The sequence below is a fragment of the Rutidosis leptorrhynchoides genome, chromosome 9 (assembly GCF_046630445.1).
Source record: "Rutidosis leptorrhynchoides isolate AG116_Rl617_1_P2 chromosome 9, CSIRO_AGI_Rlap_v1, whole genome shotgun sequence".
NCBI classification, from domain to species: domain Eukaryota; kingdom Viridiplantae; phylum Streptophyta; class Magnoliopsida; order Asterales; family Asteraceae; genus Rutidosis; species Rutidosis leptorrhynchoides.
In genome coordinates this window covers 49,702,130-49,729,760 of record NC_092341.1, presented here as the reverse complement: position 1 = coordinate 49,729,760, position 27,631 = coordinate 49,702,130, and the positions used below count along the sequence as shown (strand labels likewise).

General features: G+C 34.9%; 3 protein-coding genes across 3 annotated transcripts; 1 reads left to right on the top strand and 2 right to left on the bottom strand.

Annotated features, from left to right (window-relative positions):
* Positions 1–7,833: 7,833 nt before the first annotated feature.
* On the bottom strand, positions 7,834–10,106 carry LOC139868033 (uncharacterized). Its single transcript, XM_071856370.1, has 2 exons — positions 9,346–10,106; positions 7,834–9,028 (listed from the first exon to the last, which is right to left on the bottom strand). Exons 1-2 carry the CDS (start codon positions 10,104–10,106, stop codon positions 7,834–7,836), a joined length of 1,956 nt encoding a protein of 651 aa, XP_071712471.1.
* Positions 10,107–19,040: 8,934 nt separating this feature from the next.
* Positions 19,041–20,781, top strand: LOC139867208 (uncharacterized). Its single transcript, XM_071855540.1, has 3 exons — positions 19,041–19,137; positions 20,032–20,132; positions 20,705–20,781. The coding sequence occupies exons 2-3, from the start codon at positions 20,042–20,044 to the stop codon at positions 20,779–20,781; spliced, it is 168 nt and encodes a 55-aa protein (XP_071711641.1). The 5' UTR covers positions 19,041–19,137; positions 20,032–20,041.
* Positions 20,782–24,289: 3,508 nt separating this feature from the next.
* On the bottom strand, positions 24,290–25,318 carry LOC139868032 (uncharacterized). The gene has a single exon (XM_071856369.1). The coding sequence runs from the start codon at positions 25,316–25,318 to the stop codon at positions 24,290–24,292; it is 1,029 nt and encodes a 342-aa protein (XP_071712470.1).
* Positions 25,319–27,631: the final 2,313 nt, after the last annotated feature.

Sequence of the window (27,631 nt, the reverse complement as noted above, 5' to 3'; positions counted from 1 at the left end):
ACTTAAAAAGGGCGTCGCAAAATTCTAAAGCACCTAAATCTTAGTCTAAAGAAAAAGTACTTAAGGAATTCTACGGCAAAGCCTAAAAATATAGGAGTAAAAATAACTATATCAAAAACTAAGTTTAAAATTAATTATGAGCGAAAAATATAAATATTACGCTATAACGATTACAAAGGGACAAAATATTAAAAGAAATAAAAAGTGAAAAAAAATACAATTTTTATTAAAATATTATTTTTATATTAATTATATTAAAGTATTAAGTTTTAAATATAATAAAACTAATTAAAAGTAATTAAAATTAAAAACTTAATTAATAATAATCAAATTAGGGTTTAATTATAATAATATATATTATACTCCGTAATTAATGCGTTTTTAGGGTTTGTTGGTGGCCCTGTCAGACCCCTCATGCGAGTCGCATGATTTAAAAGGGTAGGTCATGCGAGTCGCATGACTGAACTGAACCGGTTCAACTGGACAGGTTCAATTTGACAGGTCACGTATATTTAATATTTATTTTCTTTTTTCTGTTTTATATTTAAAATATAAATATATATATATAATTAAAATAAAACTTAATTTTTAAAACTAAAAATAAACTTAAAATACTTTATAGTTTTGTAAAAATAAAAGAAAAACTTAAAAAAATATATTTAAAATACTTTTTTTTATTTTTTTTTTTTTAAAAAAATATAAATTTTACCAAAACTAATTATAACTTAAAAATTAAAAATATGGCGTTTCGCTTCGGCGAGTTCCCCGGCAGCGGCGCCAAAAATACTTTGATGTGCAACGAGGTGTATATAAAATAGTTTATATTTTACTAGAAAATACTATTAAATACGATACAATTTTACACAAGATATTTATTTATTTATAGAATGGATATACTTAAACCTTGCTACAACACTTATAGGCAGTGTACCTAATCGTACAGTAGTGTAGTTTTTAGTAAGTCCGGTTCGTTCCACAGGGAAATCTTTAAACAAAGCTCAACGCTATATTAGTTTAATTTTATAAAAATACAAATATATATATAAGTAATATTATTATTATAAAGGGGGGTTTTTACCGTTTAATGACCGGTTTGTCGATTTTAAAACTTTAGTCGCAGTTAAAACCTAATGTAAAATATAAAATAAATACAAGACTTTAAATTAAAGCGTAAAGTAAATAACGATAATGAAATTGCAAATAATAAAAATGCGATAAAATTAAATTGCGATAATTAAAAGTACGATAATTAAAAGTGCGTTTAAATAAAATAACAATAAATAAAAGTGCGATAATTAGAAGTGCAATTAAATATAAAATAAAGGAAATTAAATATGAAATAAAAGAATTATGCTTATTTAAACTTCCGTAATCATGATGTTTGACGTGTTGATTTTAGTTTTATGCCCATGGGTTAATTGTCCTTTGTCCTGGATTATTCAATATGTCCGTCTGGTTTTTGTCCATAACAGTCCATCAGTCATAAATATAAATTGCAAGTGTCCTTGTCAAATTATTATTATACCCGAAGATAAATATTCCAACTAATTGGGGATTCGAATTGTAACAAGGTTTTAATACTTTGTTTAATGAATACACCAGGTTATCGACTGCGTGTAAACCAAGGTTTTACTACTTTGTTAACAATTACACCAATTACCCTTGAATGTAATTTCACCCCTGTTTTAATTATTCTAGTGGCTATTAATCCATTCCCGTGTCCGGTTAAATGAACGATTATTCGTACATATAAATACCCCGCCCATCGTGTCCGATCGAGTGTATATGGTAATTTATAGGGACGCCCAATTGTAAATCTTTATATTAACATTAACAAACTTTCATTTAGTTAAACAAATATAAAGCCCATTAATAGCCCATAGTCTAGTTTCCACAAGTGTCGTTCTTTTGTCCAAACCCCAATTATGGTACAAAGCCCAATTACCCAATTTTAGTAATTAGCCCAACATCATGATTACTTCGTTTTAAACAAGCATAATAATAACTTAGCTACGAGACATTAATGTAAAAAGGTTGAACATAACTTACAATGATTAAAAATAGCGTAGCGTTACACGGACAGAATTTCGACTTACACCCTTACAACATTCGCTAACATACCCTTATTATTAGAATTATAATTAAAATTAAAATATAAATTATAAATATAAATATATTTACGTTGAAGAGGAAGAGAAAAAGGATGTAAATTTTGTGTGTAAAACTCGGCAGAAAACTGGCTTTATATAGGACCTGACCAGCAATCTCACACCATGCGACTCGCATGATTTTGTGCTTCTGGCCATGCGAGTCGCATGGCCACCCTGGATTCAGCCAACTACTTTGTTTTCTTCTTGCCGACGTAATATAATAATAATAATATATATAATATATAATTATATATAATTATATATATATTATATTATATTCTTGTGCATAGTAGACTAGATATTTTTGGTCCGTTGCGTCGGGCGTTTCTTCTTGGCTCAGGTCCCGTTTCCGGATTTTCGGACGTTCTCGCGTATTAATTTAAATCGCGTACTTTGCGTCTTGTAACTTGTACTCTTGTCATTTTGAGACGTTCCTCATCAATATTTTGAACCTTTTTAATTGTATCTTGTACTTTTTAGCTCTTTGGACCTTTTTGTCTTCAATTTGTCGAATCTGCCTTTTGTCTTCACTTTTTAATATTTAAACGAATATTGCTTGTAAATCGAACAATACCAACTAAAATCTTGTCTTTCTTGGGGAATAATGCTATGAAATATATGTTCGTTTTTAGCATTATCACCCGCCCGCATGTACAAAACAAAATAAAAACTTACAAACTTTACAAGGGTGTGCGTGTTTTTGATGGAGTCGCGCACTCGACTCCTTTTCCGGCTTAGTTTTCGTCCGAATCATCGGCTCCTTTATTACCGAAGCTGAATCCATCCTCCATGCCAAACGTGAGCATATTATCTCGATCTCTAATCGTTAACGTTCTCGCATCAAAATCTAAAGTCATTCTTGCGGTTGCTAAAAATCCTCGTCCCAATATAAGTGGCGTGAATTCATCCGGTTCACAATCCATAATGAAGAAATCCTCCTTATACCCAATGCCATGAATAGTGAAACGAACATCTTCCGCAATCCCAATTGGATCATCAATCGTTTGGTTAGCCATTCGAATATTCGTAGTAGTCCTAACCAACTCTCGAATGCCTATTTCTTTTGCAATTTTAGTTGGCATCATGTTAACACTCGCACCCGAATCTAACAATGCTCGGTAAGCCCCTTTCTTCTTAAATTGACAAATAACCGCAAACTCACCCGGATCTCTATATTTAATGCGAGGCTTATATTCACATTTCGGGTTAGGCTTAACATACTCTACTTTAATCGTCCAACCCTCGTCATCAACAAAAGACGTCTTGGTGTTATTCATGAACCTTTCCGTATTCTTCTTCCCCCACATACTTTCAAGCGTCTTTCGAATCTCGTCTACATCTACCTCCTTTCCTTTATCTAACTCCGGAGTTTCCGTGATCGTGCCAACACCTATACTTTCAACTCCCTCCGAATTTTCATCACTTTTCTCGATATCCACTTGTTGATCATGGGAAATGCCCCCACACTCATCATTTGGACAGCTTTCACCTATATCTACCGTGTCATCCACCACATTTTCAACGACCTCCTCACTTGCTCCATTCTTTTCTACCTTAATTTTCCTGCAATAATCCTCAACAAACTCTCTTTCGACTATATAGGCTGAAGGGAAACGCATGTTTTCTGAATTACAAAACCTAAACGTCCCGTTTCCTCCTTCAAAAGTGATGCACCCCGCACCCGGGTCTAATTTACCACCCGCGGTTGAAATGAACCCCCTACCTACTAGCAATGGAACATCATGATCGGTTGGCATATCGAAAACGGTGAACGGTACCTCAATGAAAACACCTTTCACACTAACCATAACCTTATTAACCACCCCGAGTGCCTTACATGTAGTATTATTACCAAGCGTGATTTCGGCATCGAATTTCTTCAACTTACACAACGAACATTCACCATGAAAAAGTTGCTTGTACGTCTCATATGACATTATGTTAATCGAAGACCCCGAATCGGCTATCACGTTAAACTCTCGATGGCTACTAACAAGGTGAGGTAGCACCCCTATAATACTTAACTCAAATAGTATCTCGCCCGGGTCATCTTCTTGATAAAGAATCACCGGTTTACCGCGTGCACTCTCATCCAAAGGTAATTCTTCATAAAGATCATCAAAACATTCATCTGAAATAACTTCGGACACCGCATCCTCGGATGCATCATCGAATCGCCCATCATCTTCCCACTCAACAAAATCAGGCACATGACTAATAGAAACATTTTGATCAAGCCATGAGTCAACACTTTCTTTGCTATCACCTTTTCTCGGTTCATTCACTCTAATCACCCTAAGTTGTTGCATTTGCATAGGTTCAAACCGGATTGTTTTGACTACTTTAGCATCATCAAGTGACAACCCGGTAGCAATCTTCAACCGTTGCCCATTAACTAAGAACGGCTCCCCACCTTTCGGATCCTTAATCTCAATTGCCCCGTACGGAGTAACCTTAGTAACCACATAAGGACCGTTCCACTTACTTCTTAACTTACCCGCAAACAACTTTAACCTGGAGTTGAATAACCACACACTTTGCCCCACTTCAAACGTCCTTCTACTAATTTGCTTGTCATGAAAAGCTTTCGTTTTCTCTTTGTAAATCTTTAAACTTTCATACGCCTCACGTCTAAGTTCCTCTAATGCTGTCAATTCCAGCTTCCTTGCATTTCCTGCCTCATCTAAACTCATGTTCACCTGTTTAATAGCCCATTCTGCACGATGCTCAATTTCAACAGGTAAGTGATATGTCTTTCCATAAATAAGTCGGTAAGGTGAAGTACCAATAGGGGTTTTAAAAGCTGTCCGATAAGCCCAAAGCGCATCGTCTAGTCTTAAAAACCAATCTTTGCGATTAGGATTTAAGGTTTTTTCCAAAATTCTTTTTAGTTCCCTATTAGATACCTCCACTTGCCCACTTGTTTGGGGATGGTAAGGCGTAGCAATTCGGTGATTTACCCCATAATCCCTTAAAAGTTTAGCAAAGTAGGAGTTCTTAAAGTGTGAACCCCCATCACTAATTATGGCCTTAGGTACACCATGACGACAGAAAATGTTTTTCTTGACAAATTTAAGGACAACTTTGTGGTCATTTGTTCGTGTAGCCTCAGCCTCCACCCACTTGGAGACATAATCCACGGCTACCAAAATATATTCAAAACCAAAAGACGGGGGAAAAGGTCCCATAAAATCAATACCCCATACGTCAAAGATCTCACAAACCAAAATTGGGTTCATGGGCATTTCATTACATTTATAAATTCCCCCCATTCTTTGACACCTAGCACAATTTTTGACATATTCAAATGCATCTTTAAAAATAGAAGGCCAAAAGAAACCTAAATCGAGTACTTTGTACCCGGTTTTCTTTACCCCATAGTGTCCTCCGCATGCAAAAGTATGACAATGTGCCAAAATGTCCTTATGCTCCTCTTCCGCCACGCATCTCCTAATGATTTGGTCGGGTCCAATTCGATAAAGAACCGGATCCTCCCAAATATAATGCTTAACCTGCGACAAAAAGTAATCCCTCTTTTGCTTGTTCCAATGTTCCGGTATCTTGTTAGTCACCAAATAATTAACAATATGAGCGAACCAAGGTACCTGCACAACACTAAACAAACATTCGTCCGGGAAATTCTCCTGGATCGGTTTAGTAGGGTCAAATGGTGGCGGGGGTATCCTAGATAAAAGGTCAGCTACCACATTTTCTACACCCTTTTTATCCTGTATTTCTAAATCAAACTCCTGTAGCAACAATATCCACCTAATCAATCTAGGTTTAGACTCTTTCTTCTCAAGCAAGTGCCTTAAAGCACTATGGTCCAAAAACACAACTACCTTAGACCCCCACAAATACGATCTAAACTTGTCTAAGGCAAACACAACTGCTAGCAACTCTTTCTCGGTGGTGGTGTAATTGATTTGGGCATCCGAGAACGTCTTACTAGCATAATAAATCACTACCGGCTTCCTATCAACTCTCTGTCCCAAAACAGCCCCTGCTGCATAATCACTAGCATCGCACATTATTTCAAAAGGTTTGGTCCAATCGGGTGACTGTAAGATGGGTGCTTCGGTCAACTTTCGCTTAAGGGTGTTAAAAGCTTCTTTACATTGGTCATCAAAGTCAAATGGTGCGTCCTTTAGTAGTAAATTACATAATGGCTTAGAAATGACACTAAAGTCCTTGATAAACCTACGATAAAAACCCGCGTGTCCCAAAAACGATCTTACCCCCTTAACATTTGTCGGGTAAGGTAGAGTAGAAATAAGTTGAACCTTTGCCCTATCGACCTCAAATCCCCGTTTAGACACAATATGTCCCAAAACCACCCCTTCCCTAACCATGAAGTGACTCTTTTCCCAACTAAGAACTAGGTTGGTTTCGGTACATCTTTTCAAAACTTTTTCTAACATACTCAAACATGACTCAAAAGATTTGCTAAAAATCAAAAAGTCATCCATAAAAATCTCTAACGACTCACCTATTAATTCAGAAAAAATGCTCATCATACACCTTTGAAAAGTCGCGGGTGCATTACACAAACCAAAAGGCATACGCCTAAAGGCATAGGTTCCATATGGACAAGTAAAAGTCGTTTTCTCCTGGTCATTAGGATGAATAGGTATTTGATTATAACCCGAATACCCATCCAAGAAACAATAAAATTTCTGACCTGACAGTTTTTTGATGATCTGATCAATAAATGGCAAAGGAAAGTGATCCTTTGAAGTTGCAGCGTTTAGCTTCCGATAATCAATGCACACCCTCCAACCCGTCACGGGACGAGTTGTGATCTTTTCACCTTCCTCAGTCTCCATCACCGTTATTCCTGCTTTCTTCGGCACTGTTTGTGTGGGACTCACCCACTGACTGTCAGAGATAGGGAAGATTATCCCTGCATCCAACCACTTAAGAACTTCCTTTTTCACCACCTACTGCATATTTGGGTTTAACCTGCGTTGTGTATCGCGAGCAGGTTTAACCTCAGGATCCGTGACTATCCTGTGCATACATACCGAAGGACTTATCCCTTTCAAATCAGCTATTGTCCACCCTATTGCAGCTTTGTACTTATGAAGAACTTCCATCAAAGCCTTTTCCTGCACACCTGTCAAATCTGAAGCAATAATAACTGGCAAAGTGCCGTTAGTTCCCAAAAACGCATATTTCAAATGAGACGGTAATGGTTTTAACTCAAGAGTCGGTGGTGACTCTAGTGAAGGTCTCGTGTTAGTATCAATGGATTTAGGCAGTGGCTCATATTTATGAGTCCACGGTGGCAACCTAGAATCCATTGTACTTGCTACTGCTAATTCTACCGCTTTGACCTCTTCACACTCGACATCCTCTTCCTCACCTAAACAAAATATCTCTACTGGGTTGTCGGTTATTAGGTGAGAAGTATGCTTATCAACTAACTCATCAATCACATCTATCCTATAGCACTCATGGACATCCGGTGCACGAAGAGAATTAAAGATGTTAATCCTCATCTTGCGGTTACCGAAGGATATGTCCATGGCACCCGTTCTACAATTAATGTGAGCATTAATGGTGGCCAAGAACGGGCGTCCCAAAATTATAGTGGGTTGGGTATCTCTATTCCTAGGCTCAATATCCATAACAACAAAGTCTACCGGGTAATAGAAATCCTCCACTTTTACTATTACATCCTCTAGTATCCCCTAGGCATTTTAATTGATTGGTCCGCTAATTGGATAATTATATCGGTTCGTTTCATTAGGCCCAATTCAAGTCGGTCAACTAGACAAGAAGGTAAAATATTAATGCTAGCACCTAAGTCCAATAACGCCTTTTTAACATTCACATTCCCTACGGTCACAGCTATCAAGGGAGTCCCTGGGTCTTTAAACTTAGGTGGAAGTGTTCCCGAGACAACCGCACTTAGGTGCTCGGTTAACTCCACTTTCTTAGGTAAGTTTGCCCTTTGCTTTCTCTTTTGAGTGCAAAGGTCCTTCAAAAATTTAGCATAAGAAGGAACTTGTCTAATAGCATCAAGAAGGGGTAAATTTATTTTAACCTGCTGAAAAGTTTCCCACATGTCCTCTTGCTGAGGTCCCTTTTTCCCATAAGGGAATTGATTCGGGGACTCTAGGGCCTTAGGAAATGGGACGGTTTTTGATTCCGTCTCCATTTTCTCGGTCTTAGTAACAGTAGGTTCGGTCAATTTCACCCCCTCCCCATTGTTATCAATTTCACTTACCTCCTCCTCGTCAAGAACAATTGGAGACTTACTTGCTTCCGGTTGCTTTACCTCTGTTTCACCAACTTTATTATCATACTTTTTCCCGCTTCTCAAGGTACCTACCATATTAACACTATGACCTTTTCCTTGCTCTTTGTGATTTGGATTCAAAACCGTATAGCTTGGAATGGTTCCTGGTTCCCGATTACCCTTACTTTCCGCAACATTACCTATTTCCTTGGCCAACGCACCAATCGACTTATTTTGCACCTCTATCATCTTCCGCATTTCGGATATGAACGCATCCATCTTAGTATCCGAGTTAGGTGGTTGGTTGGATGAAGTACTAGTTTGGTTTTGGTTGTGGTTTTGGTTTTGGCTCTGACTTTGGTAATTGTTTTGGTTTCGGTTGTTAGGGTAAGGATTTTGATAGTTTCGTTGGTAGTTGCCTTGATTCTGAAAATTACCCTGATTTTGGAAGTTGTTCGGTGGTCTAAATTGGTTCCCTTGATTAGCATTCAGCGCGTTGTTATTACTCCAACTAAAATTTGGATGATTTCTCCAAACTGGGTTATATGTGTTAGAGTATGGATCAAACCGCCTTCCCCGAACCTCATTAACTTGTTCTTCCACCTGTTGTTGATTTACCGGTGGGATCCCATTTCTGCATCCGTATGCATAATGAGAAGGATCTCCACAAATCTCACACACTTCCTGTACCTGCGAAACATTACAAGCAAGACCCTGGTTTGGGCTGTTAAATATAAGCATTTTTAAGTCATCCAATTCTTGCTCTAAATTCCTAGATGAACTTCCCGAGTTGGAAACATGGTTTACTCAGGATGTACTAGGTTGCTTACGACTAACCGAAGCTTGGGTCTTTGAACCCTTGCTTAACTGTTCAAAGAAGGTCCACTCTTCCTCACTAGGTCGAGTTAAAAATGCCCCCCCCCCCCCCCACTAGCGGCCAAAAGAAACTGCCTGTTTTGGGAATCTAGACTATCATAGAAAACTTTAACCAATTCCCACCTAGGTATCTCATGATGTGGACAAGCCCTAAGTAACTCCTCCAGACGTTCATACGCTTCATGAAATAATTCACCTGGTAACTGTTTAAAGGATTTAATTTGCGTACGCATATCTGAAGTTTTACTTATGGGATAGAACTCTTCTAAAAACCGTTTTTTCATTTCCGCCCAAGTATTAATACTACGGGCGGGCAAGGAGAGAAACCATATTTTTGCCTTTTCCTTAAGTGAGTAAGGAAATAATCGGAGACGTACCTCATCATCAGTGAAACCGTTTACCTGATTAGTAGCACAAATCTCATTAAACTCCGTAATGTGTTCGTATGGTTCCTCATTAGCCATACCTCGGTAGGTTGGCAAGATTGAAATAAGTTGAGGTCGGACCTCAAACCGTCGGTTGTTTCCTCCTGCCTGTGCAGGATAAACAATGGGTGAATGATCCTCAAAATCACCCGGTTGGTAGTAGGTGTCTACTCCTCTTGGTCGGTCAGCCATATCGTCTCGTTGCTCAAAAACTTCCTCTTCAGTATCGGAATCTGACTTAGGAGAGTTTGGTGGAACAATCGTATGTGACTCTAACTGTGCTTGACTTGATGCTGAAGCCACTGTTGAACCTTTATGGATTCTTGAAGCTTTTTGATTAGCTTTTGCTGATTTCTCGATTTCCGGGTCTAAAGGTTTAAGATTTTTGTCTCCCAACCTCCGAGTTTGCATACACTAACCTGAAATGCAACAAAAACAAGAACACCGAGCGTAAAACTGACAAAAATAAGAAGAAACAAAACAATATTTTTTGATTTTTATTGGTTTTATGATTTTTATGGTTTTTATGGTTTAACAAGAAAGCAAATAAATAAGAGCTTGCAAATCAAGCGCACACCTCCCCGGCAGCGGTGCCAAAATTTGATCGATGTCGAAGGGTCAATCAAAAATAGCCTAATTACTCTAACTTAGCTAGGGTAAGCAGGATTCGTTCCACGGGAAGTTATGGTCAACAAGCAAGCAATTTCCAGAGTTTGTTGTTTGTGATTAACTAACTTAACTATAAAACTACTTAGATTGATTACTACTTAAATTTAAACTTAAACAAAAGTGCAATTGAAAAGATTGAAATGTAAACAATGAGATTAAAGCCTTTATCCTTTCACAATCCCAATTTAGCATGCATTCATTCAAACAAGCATTATATTTATCAATTGTTGATCAAATCTCATAGACAAGACTTCTTAAGTTCATTAATTCTATTATCTTGAGATTAAACTATGCAATCTAGACAAAGTGTCTTTATCCCTAATCTAATTAACACTAAGTTGGATCAAGAACACACTGTTAAATCACAATAATCTAACTTGCAATAACAAAGTATAGAACTTGCATTAATCAACAATCAACTTGATTCATAACATTATAATTCAAAAGTATTAAACATCACAAATCACATAATCTTGAATGAAATCATACATAACTCAATTGTTCATGGAAAGGATAAAGATTAGATTACTAGCCAAGCATGATGGTGGTGAGAATCAATGAAATCCTTGATGTTTGCATGATGCTTTGAACCTTGATCTTGACTTGAATCTTGAAAGAATGGTGATTTGATTGAAGATTTTTGGTGTTTTTAGGTGTTCTCTGCTGCAAAAACTGGTAGGGAAAAGTTGTTTTTCGTAACCCTAAAGACCTCCTTAAATAGGGGTTAAGAAATTCTATCCAAAAGCTAATTTTCGTTTTTCCCGGATTCTGGAATTTTGTACTGGCGTAATTTACGCCAGTCTTGGCGTAAATTACGCCTTTGTTATTTCTGCTCAGCGTATTTTTACGGCTCCAAGTGATTTCTGTTCTGAGAGGCATCTGTGTACTGGCGTAATTTACGCCAGATCAGGCGTAAATTACGCCTTTGTTAATTCAGCTGCTCCTGTTTTTGCTTCCAAATCATGTCCATCTTCCACTGTCTTTCACTCAAAATGCCATTTTTGCATGATCTTTTGCGCCAACACCTTTAATACCTGTAAACACATAAAACTCCATAAAAGTATCTCCTTATTCACTTGCGTAACGTTAATTTTGCGTAATTAGTTAGAATTAATCGTGACAATTAAGGAACGATCAAAATCCGTAAGTCTTGGAGGTAGACGTTATATGTATAACTGTTGGCGTGGAAACGCTACAAAATTTTCAAAATACTGATTGCTAATTCCCAGTAATTGGTACGTCAGTTTTTGTTACAAGATGCGGGTGAATATACGGTCGAGTTTTAACGAACAAATGTAATGGTTTTTCGGAGAGACTTAAACCATCAAGTAATGAAGTTATTGATAACCTTACTGCTAATGAAAGGTTCCCCAGTAACGATGGCAGAAAGGAAACATATCTATCGAGGTTATAATAAGATTGGTCCGACTGAAAAGTCGAAGTTGACTTGCTGGAGCTGTGACAAAACTGGCTACTTTGAAAAAGAATCGTAAAGTTGTTTTTTGCTAATAAATGATATGACGCTAATACGTGTTAAACTATGACTTTAGTTTCGAGAGTTTTTCAGGTACAAGACCGCGGGTATCGTGTGGTTGGATCATCATCTCGAGTGTCTTTAGGAATTTTCGAAGAGTTTTAAATGCAGATTGTCATTGTCAATATCCAAATGATGAAATCGTCATGAATCTCGAATGATTTCTCATATTCTTCTGAGTGTTACGAATAGAAGTGATGTTCTATCACAGTTTTGAATTCAAAGTATGGCTTTGCTAGATGTAGGAATTCTAAGAGTGACGTCTTCTGTTAAATCTTGACTTGGATTTTGATTTGTCAAAATCAGAATATGTACTCAAATTTGGATGAGAATAGTTGTTTTGGTTTCTATGAAAGGATGTATATTGTTGTGAAAGTAGTGAATATAGTTGGTGACTGCTGAATCAGATTCGAAGATTGTAATATATTAATTGTGAATTTATATATCTCTCGGGTATTACCTACCCGTTAAAAAAAATTTCACAAATAATCTTTTGTACAAGAGAATTTTTAATTACAATCTTTATGAAAATATACTTACATATATATTTTCTTCAGATGTAAATCATGGATTTAAGGAGTTAATATGATATTAGTCTCATTTGCTTTTCGATTTGAGCTAGAATAAGTAATTTCCAAAACTATTAGGGACCACATATTCTTCGTAGAATATTAATGAAGTTATGGATCAATACTTCGTTATTTGGTTGGTGCCTGAGGTTGGTGTTCGTGGAACTCTTGCGAACTTCTCAGGGTACGAATGATGTTGTTTGAAAAGTTTCGAGTACATCGATGATGAAAGTATAAAAATCAAACATATATTTAAATAATACACTTGATTTATTATGAAATAAAATTCATTAAGTTGAAGCAGAGATTGTGGTTAACAATGATTGAGTTGCTAACTAAAAATGTACATCGTAGCATATTAGTAATATGAATTAACCGGATAGTTAAGTTCCATACATAATAGCTTAGTACAGAAAGATTTATTATGGTTTAAAATTTTATATATAGGATATAAATTCTTCGGAGGAACTGAGTTAATGATTCATAACTCATTGATACAATATACGCGTTGTATGATTCGTAATGATTTCCACAGTGATTCTTGAACTGGCGGAGCTTGTGACGTTAGAGGTGCTGACGATTCTAACGATGTTGACAGCACTGACTGTGTTGGTGAAGCTAAGGGTACTGTTGATGCTGTTGGTAAAACAAGTCTAGCTTGTACTTTACGCACCATTCTTGTCAGGGTTTCTACTCTTTGTTCACTCATCTGATTTATGGTTAGGGCTGAAATAGATAATCTCTAAGACTTTAGAGATTACATAATCACCACAGAATGTTTCTCCGATGAAGTTATGAACTATTACTTCATCGTTTGTTGTTATTGATACTCCTTGGTATCTATGGTGCGTGTGAGGTTGATATCCGAAGTACAGATTGTGATGTTGAGGCGTGTGATGCGGATGTGATTGTTGGTGGTGGTAATGATACTGTTGATGTTGATGATGGTGAAACCGTTGATGCCTGTGATGCTGCTGGTGCTTAGGGTATTGAGGCTTGCGATGTTGATGTTACTGGCGGCATTGATTATGCTGCTGGTGCTGCTGATGGTGTTTGTAACCTTCGCACTATATTCTCCAAAGCCACTACCCGAGCGCGAAGCTCGTTGAATTCTTCTATTACACCGGGGTGATTGTCGGTTGGGACGAGCGGATAAATAAAATCTAGAATTTGATGTAATATATAATCATGACGAGATACTCTGGAAATGAGAGAGAAAATGGTTTCTCGAACAGGTTCGCCGGTAAGTGCTTCAGGTTCATCGTCAAGAGGGCAATTTGGTGGATGGAAGGGATCACCTTCTTCTTGTCTCCAATGATTGAGGAGGCAACGAACCCATCCCCATTTCATCCAGAATAGATGATGACTGATTGGTTGATCCATTCCGGTCACACTGCTTTCAGAGCTTGAGTGGAATTCCATGTCAGAATCTGAGGGACTTGAACTAGTGGCGAGTTCCATTTCGTGTAATTGAATAAAGGATTTTTCGATATGAGATGATTTTCGGATATCGGATGGTATTCTAATTATATAGAATATCCATATATATAGGACAAAAGATCTCGTAGATTACGGAGGAATTTACGAAATATGACAGGTAAAGTTTACATTAACAGATACGCGGAGATATGAATTAGTAGATACGCTAAGATGTGAATTTTGTCCATACACTATCTATGCAATGAATGCAGTAAGATGCGTTTAGACTAAGAATGATAAGCAGGTAATTTCCTAAGGATGATAAGCAGATGATTTTTGACACCAATGATAAGCAAATCTTTTGACATGCAGACACGGTCGAAGTCCAGACTCACTAATGCATCCTAACGACTTATCAGTTAGACACACTAATGCAGACCTGGTTCGCTAAGACCACCGCTCTGATACCAACTGTAGAGACCCGTCCTAATCCATTCGGACGAAGTCCATATCGATTATAAACGATTCATAACAGTTAATTACATCGCGAGGTACTTGACCTCTATATGATACATTTTACAAACATTGCATTCGTTTTTGAAAAGACAATATTTCATTACATCTAAGGTTGACGACATGCATACCATTTCATAATATATCTTACTATAATTGACTTAATAATAATCTTGATGAACTCAACGACTCGAATGCAACGTCTTTTGAAATATGTCATGAATGACTCCAATTAATATCTTTAAGATGAGCAAGAGCACAGCGAAAAATTTATTTCATACCTGAGAATAAACATGCTTTAAAGTGTCAACCAAAAAGTTGGTGAGTTCATTAGTTTATCATAAACAAACATTTCATAATTGTAATAGACCACAAGATTTCATATTTCCAATTCTCATAAATAAACGTCCCATGAATAGAGACAAAAATATCATTCATATGGATTGAACACCTGGTAACCGACATTAACAATATGCATATAAGAATATCCCCTATCATTCCGGGACACCCTTCGGATATGATATAAATTTCTAAGTACTAAAGCATCCGGTACTTTGGATAGGGTTTGTTAGGCCCAATAGATCTATCTTTAGGATTCGCGTCAATTAGGGTGTCTGTTCCCTAATTCTTAGATTACAAGACTTAATAAAAAGGGGCATATTCAATTTCGATAATTCAACCATAGAATGTAGTTTTACGTACTTGTGTCTATTTTGTAAATCATTTATAAAACTTGCGCATGTATTCTCAGCCCAAAAATATAAAGGGTAAAAAGGCAAATGAAACTCACCATACTGTATTTTGTAGTAAAAATACATATAACATCAGTGAACAAGTGCAAGGTTGGCCTTGGATTCACGAACCTAAATTTATTATATATATTTATATGTTGGTCAATATTTGTCTAATAAATTAGGTTAAGTCATAGTGTACCACAATCCTAATGCTCAAGACTAATATGCAAAAGTTAACAAAAGTCAATTTGACTCAAAAAGGATTTCCAAAATTTATACATGATTATTATATAGTTTAAATATCGTCGTTTTATATTTTAAATATTTTTAAAAGATTTATTAGAGTAAAATAGTATAATTCATTTATTAATAAATAAAACTTTATATAAAAATATACTTTTATATATCTTAGATAATAAAATTTATAAAGTTCATTGAATATCATAAAATGTTATGATAGGTTTTATTAAGGTAATTATATTATTTGTATTACATTTTTCTTTGATAAAATAACATCGATAATAATAATAAGTAAAAGTTGTATTATTTTGTATTAATAATTATTATTATTTTACTAAAAATAATAAAAATATTTATATTTACGAAAATGGTATTATAACAATATGATAATTCTTATTAATAATGAAATTTTATATTAACAATGATATTCCTATTAAAAATAATAATTTTTGTAAAGATGATATTTTTAATATTAATAATAATACTTTTAATAATGATAGTGATAAAAATGATAATTTTATCTAAATCAATATCTTTAAATTTCATCATGATACTCATACTCATTATTTCCTAGTCAATTTGTTAATAGCTTTTAAATCGTCTTTTATATTGCGTTCATTTTAATGATAATAATAGTAATAATCATAATTAAGTGTTACTAATATTATAATAATACTAATAATGATAAATGTTATGATAATGATAATACTAATATCTATTTTAAATGATAATAATAATAACAATACTAATTATAACTTTTAACGATAATAACGATAGTAATAATAATAAAAATAGCAATTTTTAATGATAAAACTTTTTATAGATAATGATAATAATAATAATAATAATAATAATAATAATAATAATAATAATAATAATAATAATAATAATAATAATAATAAAATAAAAACTAGAACGACGATAATAACGACGATAATAATAATCATTTTTAATAATAATACAAAAATTCATTTGACGATAACTTCTAATCCATCCGTCAAAACCATTTGGTATCTAAAGGAAAAGTTCTTAATTTTTCGCTAGCTTTCCAAGAACATGCATATCTTATACCTTATTTCAACCGCATATATAACTAATTCAGGATTCAACATAATCTATCTAAGGGCAATATAAAAAGTACAAGCATGTATAATCCTATTTTCTCGAGCACTAGTCTGGGATACACTATTAATATGTAAAAATTAATTTACGAGTACTCACGTATCAATATTGAGATTCAATATTGCAGGAAAGGTACGTAGACGCAACGGAGATGGTAAACACTAGTTTGACCTCACGAGCATAACCCTCGAACATTACCCATAATATCCAAAGCTATAACCCATAATTTCCTTAGCTCTATCCCACTAATAAAAACCCATTTTTGGAAAACATGTGAGCAGAACCTCGTCGTAGTATTTTATGTAATACACTAATAATATCGCTCCTAATTATACTAATAATAATAAAATTAATATTACTAATAATAATAATAATTTTATAAATATATATATATATATATATATATATATATATATATATATATATATATATATATATATATATATATATATATATATATATATATATATATATATATATATACGGAGTACTTAGATAGACAGAGAGATAGGAAATGAAAAACTGATTCACAATTCGCGAAAAAAATCGAACTTTAAAGCAATTTCACTCTCACCTAACCACCATGCAATCGCATGGAGTTTGTGAGCTACAACCATGCGATTGCATGGTCACTCCCAACAGCTCCAATTCATTTTACAACATGGGCGGCCATCGTTTTTTTTTAATATTATATATTTAATATATTTAATTTATATAATTAATTATATATTATATTATATTTATGTTTATGATAAAAATGTAATTTTTACTCAAATGACACGGACGTTGTCACTCGACTCATGTACCACTTTCAGTTTTTCGAGCGCACTTTCGTACGTTTAGAAAACTAGCCTTTTACGTTACACGACGTGTACTCTTATTAATAATTTGACTTACTCATCAATAATTTATCTTATAAAAAATGTAACTTATAAAATTGAGCATTGTGGTCATTTACTTCTATAAATTAGTGACTCGTTATTTATCAAAATATATTATTTTAAATCAGGACGTTTTATGACTAAATTAATATATATATATATATATATATATATATATATATATATATATATATATATATATATATATATATATATATATATATATATATATATATATATATATATATATATATTCATTTTAAAATATAATCTTGTACATATCATGAGTAATGAAAAAATATTTATGTAATGATATAATATTTAATTACATCTCAAAGTTCGTGTTAAATTTTGTTTGGAAAATAATATAACACGTATTGTTTATAATTTAATACTTAATTTGGCGTAATCTATTTATGCGCCAACATTTATCAAATGTCCTAGATGACATATCTAAATATCAATTTAATCAAGTGTTACCTAATTTGAAACTATGTATGTATCTCCAATATTTGTAAACACGTTTTAAATACACGTTGTAAGTTATCTACAATCAATATTTCATCTCACATTATTCAATCACAGATATCTTAAATATTCGAGTTCTATTATATTGTAAAGCGTTTTCGCACATTTGAAAAATAGATTTAATCAAGTATTATGAAATTCAATTCTCCACTAACCTTTGTCTAATCCTCAATAATAACACTTTTGTTCTTACATGTGAGTCATTTTACTAAATTTCTGAATACCGTTAAAAAGTAAGGGTTTCCTAATTCAAAGTGGACCTCATAACAGAGACTCGTAATCATAATTCAATGTATCTGATAATTCAATCATTTGATATTATCTTTTAATTTCATCGATAAACTTACATCGAACATATACGTTCATGTAAAGTATTATTCATTCAATACCTTAATAGCATTTCTAAGTTCATAAAATAGATCTCATAGCTTATATTCATATCAACTAATCCGTTCAATGTTTTATTAATATTTCTCAATTTAAAAATCACACATATGTATATGTATATATATTTGTTTACACATAATTGTTCGTGAATCGTCAGGCATGGTCAAAGGGTAATTGATTACATGAATATAGATTTCAAAACTTTTGAGACTCAGCATTACAGATTTTGCTTATCGTGTCGGAAACATATAAAGATTAAAGTTTAAATTTGATCGAAAATTCCCGGGTCATCACACGAAAAACACGATAATTGTTATATATTACTTCTTCGAGCATTTTCCCGCCAAAATAAAAACATTTATCACAAAGTGTCTCTAGTAAATGTTCATATTTTCATCCCATCTATAATGTTCGTGAACAAAGTTTTTTCAAAAAATAAAAATAAAAAATTTGCTTCCCCCCGATTAGTTACTTACCTCTTGATCCTACCACTATATATATATATATATATATATATAAAGATCATAAAGTCATTTTATCTGTATGAATAAATATGTTCCCAGTTTTCCACCAAGGTCAAAAAGATCTATTCATCCAAGAAAAATTTAAGGATCTAAATTTTCACATATCACTGCTTTTAGAAAACTATCAAACTCAAAGGTGTAATAATTACAATATACCTTACCTTAAGGGCTAATTATGTAATATGTCTTTATTACAGTAATACAAGTTTGATTTGATCTGCTGGTGTTATTTTGACACCAGACTTCATCAGAGCATCTAAAAAACTGAAACCTTCGCTGCATAATTCTTTCTATTTTTAATTCAAACTGATCTCAATTACAGGTTTCGTGTCTATTTATATGTATTTAGATATTGCATATTGCGAGTATATTTAACAATTAACATAACTTGTGGCTTTTCCCCTTTTGTATGCTGACGGAATTGTAAATTATTGATCATACTAACCAATTAGGTCGTAGTTTACTCTGTTTCCGTGTCGATTGCATTAATCAGTTAGGTTTAGTTTTGTATACAAATGGATTTTAATTGTGTTATGCATCTGTAATCTGTATTAAGAGCTTAGATCTCAACTGATGTATCTTGTAATCTGGATGAACAAGCAATAATATCTGATATAATTGATATTATTGCTGTTTGTTTTTTAAAATGTTTTGGTCTGAAATCTGCCGACTATGTCTGTAAAGAAGATGTAGTCTAAAGGTCTATATGCTAAATAGTGAAGACGGTTTGTTTTTATGTCTGCAAAATAACTGCGTTCTGTCTGCAACACTTAGAAGCATATTTCTAAGTCTACGAGGCTGCAACACTTAGAAGCATATTTCTAAGCATATTTCTAAGTCTACGAGGCTGCAGACATAATAAGACATTATTGTATTTTATGTCTTCAGAAAAACAAACTGTCTGCAATGAAAATGTTTGCGTGCATGAAGACGTAAGACATAATAAGATCTGTAGATAGGAAAACAAACAACACCTAAGGTGTTTGATAATTATGTTGATGCATCATAATCTAATGGTTTATTGTTAATTTGATTTGGTTTTGCAAATGGAATTCAAAACTTTTTAAGTTTGAACATTTAATAGTTTTATTACTTGAGGCCATGTGTCTGTGTAATTATTATATCTCACGCCTTAGTACATACTTACTTGTAACTCATTCTTTAAATGATGGTTCTTAAGTAGCAGATTTTAATCATGCTTTGTTTGTGTTTTCAGGTTTGGCAATATGGCTATGAACTGGGCTCAACGCAAAATCTACCTTTATAATGTGACGTTTGGTCTATACATGCTGGACCCATGGGAGCGTTATTTGTTCAGTATCCTAATTCATCAGTTTGCATTTTTTTTATTCGACTGATAATTATAACATAAACGTAAATATTTAACTTCTGCATTTTGATATTTCAGGTCTTTAGTAGTAAAGTAGATCCCATTCTAGATTTTTAGTGGTCAAAAAAGTAAAGTTTGAGCTTTAATATTTGTGTGTTTAAATAAGGGTCAAGTACTCAAAATGCACTTAGCTAAGGTATGATATTCATAGTGTGTACCTATTAACTACTCGGGCAGGCATACATTGTGTTTAAGAAACTTGTTATATATTTCCCTTGTATGTATTTGGTGACGTGTCAACTTGTAAGGATGCCATGTGGCACCTTATATAGATGACATGTCACCAAAATACATTGGTTTCTTACACACAATGTACGCCCGAGTAATTAGGTACATACTATAAATATTAGACCTTAGTTAAGTGCATTATAACGAACGTAACCCATTAAATAACCACCCATTGAAAACTCTTGACCTAGATCCAACTATACTAAAATTCTAAAGCAAGTATAAGATGAAAAACAGTTAATATTGCTTTCGTTTGCTTAACATTTGGTAGATGCTTTGGTTATTGTCTTGATGTGGTTCATCACCTACAACGGATATCGGAACCTAACTGAGATCTGCAAAAGGTAACATTTTTTTTCCTTGTTAAATCCAAGTATGATTAATTTTAGAGTGGAATAAACATAAATTTCTTATACAGTCTTAATGCAAAATGGATTTATTCATTGTTAAATGACATGGTATTTATTCTGTTTCTTATTTCAAAACTTGAAGTAAGTTAGCTGAATGAGTTTTTTAGAATGTGAAGGTGAAACATTATCTGCTCTATTCTACGCTGTTACATAATTTTTTTCTTAAGCCTTTCATGTTCCTTGAACATTTTAAGGGTATTTGTCATGTATACTTTTTATTTTTTATTTGAGAGGTTGATGAATGCATAGTTACAGCCAAGGTTGCAAAACTCGCTATTCGGGGATTAATTGGTCTGGGACTTTGGAAGGAGTAAACAGCAATTTTTGGGGATTAATCGGCTGTACTTTTTATACATTTACATATTAAATTTCATAATTATATGTGTAAATATAGAAGAAAACCATAAGCATAAACATAAACTGTAACATGATTGTCTAAAAATCGTTCATTTGTTCAAAAACTCTTAAATTATAGTTTAAATCCATGTTTAAATGTTGACCATATTTGACTTTGACCGACTTTGATCAACAAATCTGATTTTGACCCATTAACCGGCGTTTGCCGATTAATTAAACGGATTTTGAAAAATCGGAACAGACTCCTCTTAAAAAGGAAGTAATCAGGGATTAACCGGGAGTAATCAGGCTTTTTTACAACAATGGTTCTAGCTAGTCTTTTTTTGTACATACTAAATGACTTAACCCTAGATTACAAACATTCAAGTTATGTTTATTTTTTGTAGCAGATATGCTATAATTTTGACATCTGACAATTTAATGTTAGACTAACAACACTTTCTCTTCTAAAATTTATGCGTCCAATTCTGCAGGTATGTGTGGTGATAATCTTATAGTATAATCTGGATTTTGGGTAAACAGAGTATGAAGTTTTAAGCCACTATTTTCTGGATATGTGAAAGAGAGATATACCATGTAAAAACATCATTGGACCTACGATGAATCGATTCAGATAACTCATTTTTCCGATTGTAGTAATATGGATCGTCGGGTTATATGCTGCTTCCCTCTACCCAGTTTGTGTTTGTTTACATGATCAAGTATTTTACTTGAAACTCCGTATTTATATCGTTGTAGCTTTCAAATATCGTTGTAGCTTTCAAACACATAATTGGTTGAGAGTTATGATCAAATTGTGGATGGACAGGAGCATCAAGATACATTTTGTAGGGCATCAACCAATATCTTATACACATCGGTAGGGATGAAAATGGATTGGATAAAATCACATCTACAATTGTATCTATTTAATTTTTGCCCTCCCTACACATCGGCTGCAGGATGAAGACTGAAAAGTCATTCAGAAAAGTCATTTAACTCTGTAAAGCTTATTGTAGCAATTGCTAGCTCTGCTGCTTATGGCGTGCAAGCCAAATATACTCGGTGAAACCTCCAAGTAGTGATGTCATCGGGCCGGGTTTTGGTCGGGTTTAGGTGATCCTAGACCCGAACCCAATTAAAAAAACCCGTCCCAAACCCTGACCCAAACCCGTTGGGTCCCTATGTAGTTACAAACTAGCGGGTTAACTGGTTCCCCACGAGTATCCGGGTCCCCATTTAGTTACAAAATATTGGGTAAGCGGGTTTTCTCACAGGTATTCCGGTCTTTTTTCGGGTATACGGGCCGGGTAATTGGGTATATGGGTCGGGTATATGGAATCGGATATTTTTCCGGGTATATGAGCCTGGTAATCGGGTTTGTGTCTACAACCATACCCGCACCCAAACTCGCGAAAAAACTAAAAACCATCCCCATATCCAGCCCTAGACCCATTTACGCGGCCCGAACCGGCCTAAAAATATTGGGTTTCGGGTATCTCCATCCGGTACGTTTTTCTGCCATCCCTATCTCCAAGAACAGCAGTTTATGAAGAAGCATATTTCGGAGTCTTTTTTTTGGCAGTTTATTTCTTACTTCCACTATACCTGGCAATCAGGCTGGGTCTGGTCGGGTTTGGGTCGAACCCAAACGGGTTTGGGTCTAAATGGGCCGGACCCAAATGGGTCAGCTTTTTAAAACGGATCGAACCCAATCAGGTTGGGTTGGAGTCTTGTTTTGTTACTTCCAGTCTTCCACGCTCTTTAAGCATCGTCTCCTTGAATCATCCTGAACGACTCCCTCTTTAGCCCAAATATCTAGCATTATACGTGATCACTAAAAAGGACATTTATTCTTTCAGCAAATCATTTGCAGACGTATGATAATGTTGTAACTCCTTTCCCACAAGGCCAAAATGTAGTGTAGAAGTGTTGTCAATAAGCATCTTTTTAATTGTGTAAGAAACATTTGTGAGTTTGTTTTAAGTTGCATAGAGGAAAATCCAAAATATTGTCTTCACCACTTATTCTGAGTATATATTTACAAATGACCAGGCCCGAAAGTGGTTATAACAAGCCTTTGATAGGTCCTGACCATTTCATAACTCGTGGCCATGAATCATGTTTAATAGGAACTTCGGGCCAATAAAGACCGATTAGTGTAATTTCATTGAAAGCAATGCGATTGACCATGGTTTTAGTTGGTCGAACCCTGTGTTGGGTGATCATGTAGTTCAAATGTTGAAATTGTACCGTGTAAAGCTAATCATTTTACGTGTAATCGTTAGGTGTTTGATTCAATTCGAAGGAATGATTGTTGTCTAATCATTATTAATCTTTTATCTTTGTGTATCCCTAGTTATAATTGATACTCAAAATCAACTTTGAGAAGCATGGCACATTTCTTTTTCCTTTTACACCAATCTATAGTTTCATTAATCATCAAAGGGCCATCAAGAATTTGACGCCCTTTAATAAAAGCGAATTGTTCCCTGCTGATAACATGATCAATAACTTTTGCCAAACGATTTGCAAGAAGTTTGACCAGAATCTTATATTGAACTCCAATCAGACTAATAGGCCGATAGTCTTTCACGTACAAGGGATTATCAACCTTAGGAAAAAGGGAGAAAAACGAAGAATTGCAACCTTTGGGAATAAAACTTGAAGTGTAGAAGTTGTTAATAAAAGCAAAGACGTCCGATTTTAACAGATCCCAGAATTTTTTTATAAACCGAAACGAGAATCCATAGGGGCCTGGAGCTTTGTCGTCCCCACAATCCCAAACCGCTCGTTTAATTTCTTCCTCCGAGAATTGATCCTCCAAAGAAAGAGCAAGCGCTGGAGGTAACTTACGAAGATGTGTACTCGGTCTAGAAATACTAATAGACTTGCACCAATTAAACTTGTCTTTGAAAAACATTAAAAAAGTATTCTTCACTTGTGATGGTAAATTGACCCATAACCCATTCGACATCACTCCTGTAACCGCAAGTTTTTTTTTCTTTTCTGATTGATTAATAGAGGCATGAAAAAAAGATGAGTTTTCATCCCCATAAGTATTCCATAGTTTCTTATTTTTTTGCGCAACGTTCATCCTTTCTGATTTGTCAATAAAAGCAAGATCTCTTAGCCAAAACCTTCTCCCTGGAAAGCTGAATTCGATCACCTCCATTCGCTAAATCGTTATCGATCTGATCAATAGAGGATAGCAGAAGCTTCTTACGAGCACCACATGAAGCCAATTTAATTTTACTCCACTCTTTTAGTTTCAGTTTAACATGTTTCAGTTTATTTTTGAACACAAAAAAAGGGTTGATCCCCACACAATCAGCAGCTATAGAAGAATCGTTCCAAACATCTTGAATAACCTTTTCAAAACCATCCATTAAAAACCAAGATGCGAATAACTTGAAAGACGTAGGCCCGTAATCCAAATGTTCATTGAAAATTACAATGGGGCAGTGATCCGACCACAAATTGGGGAGAATATGCCCCACTAAATCTAGGCATGAGTCCATTACGCTATTAGATAGAAGAAAACGATCAAGTTTGGCACGACTATCACAAGACTTGCTAGATCTTGTAAAATTCCTACCACCCATTGGGAAATCGACAAGGCAGGAGGTAGAGATGAAATCATTAAATTCGGTAGCCGAAAGCGGACAAAAAGTCAAACCAAACCGTTCATGAGCGCCCCTTACTGAGTTAAAATCTCCAAAGATGAAAAAATCCCCACTGTTATTATGAATGAAATCAGAGATGAGTTTCCATAATCTGTTTTTGGAAGCCCTATCTTGAGGAGCATACACGTTGACAATGAAGCTTCTGTTTTGAGAGCAAGGACGAGAACCTTCAACAATCAGAACATTGTCATATGAAAAAATACACGATTTATAGAAGCTCAAGGGATCCCAAAACGTAAGAAGACCCCCCGATCTGCCTCGAGCACATGAACTAGCCACCTCAAAAGAATTATTACCCCAAAAAGAACGGGCAATAAACACATCTAACTTAGTTAACTTTGTTTCTTGAATACCTAAAACATCAATTTTATATTCGTTACATAAACCACGAATCCAAGATTGCTTATAATTGAAACTCGCTCCTCCACCAATATTAATGGACAAAATATTCATTAAATCGATTTGTTAGCACCCTTTCTAAGAAGCAACTCTTTAAGATCTGCTTGGCTACCTTTCATATCGTATCCAAGTGATAACCCGACAGAGATAATATTATCAAATTGCTCAGCTAGCCCAAGTGAGGAGACAGGTTTCGCAATAACAGAATGATCCGAAGAAAAAACAGGCATTCCATTAGAGAATTTAGGAGAATAGAAACGCTTACTAGTGTAACCAGGAGGTTTCGAAAGAGAAAATGATCCTTGTGCTGATGAAACCTTAGGGGTGTTAATATAGTCAACATTCGAATCCATACCCAGGTTAGCATCCGGCTGTGGCGACACCTCAGGTTCCGCATGAGTTCGAACTTTCGATTCAGACCCAATACCATCATCTATCTCTACTTGTTTAAGTGTAACCTTACAGACAGGAGTTGTCGCATCAGACGTGAGATCAGTAACATTAGGTACATTAAAAATATGGTCATCAAAGGTATCTTTTACCACTTCACCTTCTTCAAGATCATTATGGCTATCATTATTCGAACAATCGCCTATAGAGGCAACATCCTCCTCTGACTTATCGAAGGAAGATTCACACGATACCTTTAGAATGGATGGGTTCCAATCTTCTGCTTCTTTCACAAGTATAGAATAATCTTTTTTGAGAACCGTAATTATAGCACGTTCATGAATGGGCTCAAGATTAGAGGTCAAAATGCAGACTCTACCATTCCCCTTTTTATCTTCTAGATTAGAGTCCTGAAAGAGAACCCTCCCAAAATGAAAAGCAATCCTATTGAAGACATCATAATTCCATGCTCTCGCAGGCAAACCTGCAATCTCTAACCAAATAACTCTATCTTTGATCGAAAACGAGTCAGAGTATGGACAGATTTTCGAAATAGAGTTGCGGACAAGCAAATTTTTGCAGAAATTATCACGAGTTTCAATATTAGGAAATTCGATCCATACCCACGTACCACCCAAATACTGGACAGATAAGGATTAAACAACCCTCATCATGCCACATACGATTTAGAAACGGGATTTGAGAAGGAATAGTAGCTTTTCCAAACATAATAAGTTGTGTGTTCTCCATATTTAGCAACTCATCATCTTCAATATTAATTTTTTTAACAAGAGAAACCTGGTAACACCCTCGAAACGGGCCTAGCTGTTAGATTACTATTTTGCCCTCAGGGTGTGTGGTGTTATTATATGCTTTTATTTTTAATGTTACATTAATTTTTATTCAATGATGTGGATAGAACCGGTTTGTGACCAGGGTCACATAAAAGGTTTGTTTATTTAATTTGGACTTCGTTTGGGTTACCAAATGATGTACGAAAGATATCAAATAACTGATAAATACCCGTGTATCGCACAGTGTGGGAATTAGCCTAAATTAAGTGACTAGTGAGCTATGTTCTTACCATTTCTAGAAAATTCACCAAACACCTCGTTCTTTATCTTTCACCTACATCAAAACCCTAAGTACTAATCTTTGATCTAGAGCTTGAATCGTTCACATCTTCTTGTTCCTTGTGAATTACTGAATCTTTTGAGGTAAGAATTACAAGGTTTCATGCTTTAATCTTTGAGAAAATGGAGTTTTTGTGTTAGTTTTTACAAAGTGTGTAATTTGGGTCAAAATGGTTAGATTTGATGTTGTTTGAGTCCAAATCTTGTGGGTTTATGTTTCTACATGTTTAGTGTCCTTGATTTGGTCAGTTTTGAGGTCGTAATCGAGCTCTAGAGCAAGAATTGGTTGAATTTGGGTGAAACCCGTCACATTGTTCTTCAGCTTCTGCAGATAAACACCCATGGCCGAGTGTCTCGAGACACTCGACCGACCGACTCGACCATCGACCGAGTGTGTGAGACCCACGGCCTAGTTTGTCTGTTAGAGACCATCGACCGAGTGACTAGACACTCGACCGAGTGATTGTAGACAGTCGGCCGACTGTCTCTGACAGTCGACCGAGTGTCTTTGACAGTAAAATATTTTACTAAGTGTTGATTTTTAGCCGTTATGCTGCCCGTTTGTATATTGATGATCAAGATATTATAACTAACTTGTGAGCGTTGTTTTCAGGTGATACTGACGAGGAGAAGACTCGGTGACATTAGACTACCGAGTGATGTCGGTATCGGTGAGTGAGACTAACTGGAGAATATAGTATATAGTAGCATGTTATATTATGACTGCCATGCTTGTTAGATATACTTATTATTGTGGTTAGTTAGTACATTGTGATAACTGCATGTTGGTTGATGCTTGTCTGCTGGAGCCCAGTGCGTCCCTATTGTGTGGTGGCCTCGGTAG